The sequence below is a fragment of the Temnothorax curvispinosus genome, unplaced genomic scaffold, assembly GCF_003070985.1.
Source record: "Temnothorax curvispinosus isolate PA1 unplaced genomic scaffold, ASM307098v1 QBEX01008774.1, whole genome shotgun sequence".
NCBI classification, from domain to species: Eukaryota; Metazoa; Arthropoda; class Insecta; order Hymenoptera; family Formicidae; genus Temnothorax; species Temnothorax curvispinosus.
Window position 1 is genome coordinate 14,800 of NW_020218554.1, and position 4,092 is coordinate 18,891.

General features: G+C 28.5%; 1 protein-coding gene and 1 long non-coding RNA gene across 3 annotated transcripts in view; both read left to right on the plus strand.

Moving 5' to 3' along the window:
- The window catches only part of LOC112458181 (DNA polymerase alpha catalytic subunit-like), a 2,259-nt gene extending 2,098 nt beyond the window's left edge, over nucleotides 1-161 (plus strand). For both annotated transcript variants that reach the window (XR_003041191.1, XM_025021638.1), the window contains exon 5: nucleotides 49-161. Coding sequence is in view for 1 of the 2 variants with exons in the window: in XM_025021638.1 (XP_024877406.1) it covers nucleotides 49-86 (38 nt within the window). In the remaining variant the exon portion in view is untranslated. The remainder of the gene's footprint in view (nucleotides 1-48) is intronic.
- A 374-nt stretch (nucleotides 162-535) lies between these two features.
- LOC112458183 lies at nucleotides 536-2,392 on the plus strand. Its single transcript, XR_003041192.1, has 3 exons — nucleotides 536-691; nucleotides 1,896-2,038; nucleotides 2,203-2,392. It is a non-coding gene; the product is annotated as an uncharacterized LOC112458183 (long non-coding RNA).
- The last annotated feature ends 1,700 nt before the right edge of the window (nucleotides 2,393-4,092 follow it).

Here is a 4,092-nt window from a genome sequence, read left to right on the forward strand (position 1 = left end):
TGTGTGTGTGTGTGTGTGAGATCATCAATATATCATATAATATTATAGATAAATCGGAGGAAGCTGTTACCGGAGGAGATCTTTAAGAAGGAAGGTGTCTGTAAATTGCTGTCTTGTAAAAGTTGAAGAGAACGAGAAAGTGATCTGTAGCGCAATTCGGATTGTAGGCAAGTTAAAATATTAATTGATTCGAGTCCATTATATTGTGATAGACGTTGATTTTATAACTTAGTGTATGGAAATATTAATTATTCATGAAAGCAATAACAACAAAATAAATTTTGGTAAATTTTATATTCGTATTCAGCAATCTCTAACATTTAAAAAAATAATTAAATTAATATGTTCTTCTCACACACAAAGAAGATTAGACTCTAAAAGAATTAATTAATGTTTAATCTAAATATATCATAATAAAATTATAATTGCAAAGTTTTCGGAAGTGGTGGACAAACCAGTTTATATTTTTAATGCAAACTACCTCGAATTTTTATATTTCATTCATTGTCAGTCATCAGAGGATTTTTTCTGCAGATATTTGAAGGCTGACGGATAATGGATTTTCTCGTGATTGAACGCATACACGATTCTCTCGATTTAGATACTAACTTTTTGAACTAGCTCTTACATTGAGATTTTACTTTGGAGATTTTACTATGGCGAACTCTTTGGTAATGAAGTTTTTAACAAGGTAAGATTATGCAATATAATTATAATTAAATTATTGTTTGGGAATGTTATATATAACATTAACATAATTATTTTTTAAGGTAATTATGAAGGAGAGAGACTTCCTTACCGATTTGAAACTTTACAATTTTGTGTATTTTGTTGCGTAAAACATAAATCTGTAAGTTAAAACTGTCGCTCTCAATTTTTTAGGAAAAGCGTCATTAAATACTGAAATTGATTGTTGCATGGTTAGGATGTCTGTTATATTCACATGATTATCCGTAGTGACGTAAGAATGGAATTACAGTAATAGTGCAGTATAACAGCAACTTCTCATAATAGTCTGGCGCCTTACTTTAATTGTGTGCTATTATTTGACTTTGTATTTATACTTTGTATTGCTTTTTTTATAGCAGAAAATAATTGGTATATTGAAAAGTCTATATAAATACAAAGTATAATAAATACAAAGTCAAATAATAGCACATAATTAAAATAAAGCGCCAGTCTATTATAGGGCGGGTTGCTGTTATACTGTATTATTACTATAATTTCATGCACTTTTACGTCACTACGCATGATCATGTGCATCTACATTATGTTAGTATGACAGACATTCTAACCACACAGCTATCAATTTTAGTACTTAATAACTTTTTTCCTAATAGAAAGCGACAATTTTAACTTACAGATTCATGTTTTATTAAAATACATAAAATTGTGAAGTTTTAGCCAAATCAGTGAGGAAGCCCTTTTCCTTCATAATTACCTTTTTTAAATCACATTTAACTGCAATAATTAAATTATTATATTTAACAAATTAATAATTTTTAAAATATAAGTAATTTACCTGACCATTTATTTATTATTGAAAAAATTAATAATTATTTTCCACTAATTATTAATTTTCAAATAAATAGTAATTCATTTTTGATAAATTATTAATTATTTTAATAATAAAAAATTTATTTTTATTAATTACCAATTTGCAAAAGAAATTAATTCATTTTCCCCTAAATACTAACTTTCACGAACTATAAATTTTTCTCTGACAAATTACCAATTTTTTAAGTAATCTATAATTCACTTTTACCTAAATATTATTAATTTTTATGTAAATAGTAAGAGAGGGAGAGGGAGAGGGAAAGGGGGAGAGAGAGAGAGAGAAACTTTATCTTGAACAAGATTGTGCAAAGAGATGTGCAATGTTTGCCTTATTTTAGATATACCGATGAATTTAATGTTCGAGAAGATCTGATGGGACTAGCTATTGGTGCTCATGGTGCAAATATTCAATAAGCGCGAAAGGTTGATGGCATTACAAATATGGAGTTAGAAGAAATGCACATTTAAGATATATGGAGAGGTAATAATAAAAATTATTATTGCTTGTATTATTTCGAAGAATATTGTTTTATAAAAATTTACTGATCGTTTTTATCTAAAATGTATATACATATCCGTATATATGTTGCATTACATTGGGCTGGTATACAGATGGTATTATTAGATTTTTTTTCTCAATCACAGACGCATGAAGCTGTTAAACTGTTCAGCTGTTGATGCTAGGATTCTGTATACAGAGACACGACACAATTCAGTTGTTTAAAAGCTAGATTTATATATTAAATATTATAAAAAACATCTATTTTACGATTAAACTTTTTCGTTAGAAATAGTATATGCCATTAAATATTTTTTATTTTAATGAAATAATGTAATAAACGACAACTTTTGTTCTTAAATACATATATTAAGTTTTGAGGTAATTTTGTTTATTGTAATAAAAAGAATAGCGCGCGCGCGCACACACACACACACACACACACACACACACACACACACACACACAATTGTATGAATAATATATTATATAAAAAATATAAATTATAAAATAAAGAAAATAAGATTATATGATTGATAAGAATTGTAAGTAAATTATTATTACTAATAAAATTGATGTGTTATATCTGATAATTTATACTAAGAAACGATTTAAATTCAATTCATATATGTATACATACATGTATACTCATCGGCAGGAATGCCTGGACACATATGCTTACGAAACACATATATATGTATAGATGTCAAATATCAAAATGTCCAGGTATTCCTGCTGGTCAGTGTACATACATGCAACATCGAATCAAAGTCAGTCCCACTTAAATTGTGAACTCCAAGACTTTATTTGTATTCTTCTCGGGACTTTAAGATTATTAAGGGGATGCTGGAGACGTCTGTTTTACCGATAAAACTACCATTCTTCTTCTACTTATGTAACGTCGTATTGATTTGACGAAATTAAAAATGCTTCTCCATAATTGCATTACATACATTAATGATTCAAGAAAACTTCGATTTTATATAGAAAACGAGAAAAAATTACGGAATTACAGATTTCCTTACCTACTTTTATCCTAATATGGTGTCTCAAGTTGCAGCGATTGCCATCAACTCATCACAAGATGTGCTTCATATAAGAGATATATCATTGATATGAACGTGGAAACGAGTTTCTTTGAATTGCACAACAAGAAAAATATCGATGAATCTTCAAAATCGAAATTAGAAGTCTAATATAAGAGTACAGTGTATATGACGATTCGTGCGTATGTGTGCGTGCAATGTAGGTGTTATCCTTGTCTATATCTATGCTAATACGGCTCTGTGATTGATTCATAATATTTTAAGATTGTATTTAAAACGGTCTTAAATATAAGAACCGATTATATGATGAATACCGACCAAGGAATCCTCATTTCTCAAGGAAGGATTATGGGCGGTATTCATAGTCGGATCTTATATATAAGATCGTCTTAAGTTTGGTCAAAGGCATTTTCTTGACGTCAGTTTTATCTTTTTTTTAAATTTCTGAGCAATTTTTAAAATTTTAATTGTTTCTTCTATTTCTTTTTAATAGATTCAATTTCTATGTGACATAAAAATCACGTGTAAAATTTAATTTCATGATAAAAAATTAAATATAATTTGTTTTTAACCGACTTCAGAAAGGAGGTTCTCAATTCGGCGAGCATGATGTATGTGGGTATGTCTACGATTTTTTCTGAAACTACTGGACGGATGCGGTTTTCACTGTCCTATAGAGCAATCCTTGCTCAGGAAAGTTTTAGTGCATAAAATAATTAGAACATACGGAGAATACGGAGCAGTAAGAAAATATGCATACTTAATAATTACAAGCAAATAATAAATTATTATTTTTGATTCGTATCAATTGGATAACGCACTAAAGAAGTATGAATTAAAAAAGAACTTTTTAAATAAAATTGACTTCAAAAAAGCTCTAAAAAGAATGAAAAAAATTAAAAAATAAAGAAGGAAGAAGGAGAGGCAAGAGAGACAGAGAAAAAGAGAGAGAGAGGGAAAGAGGGAGAGAGAAAGAAAGAGAGAGGAAGA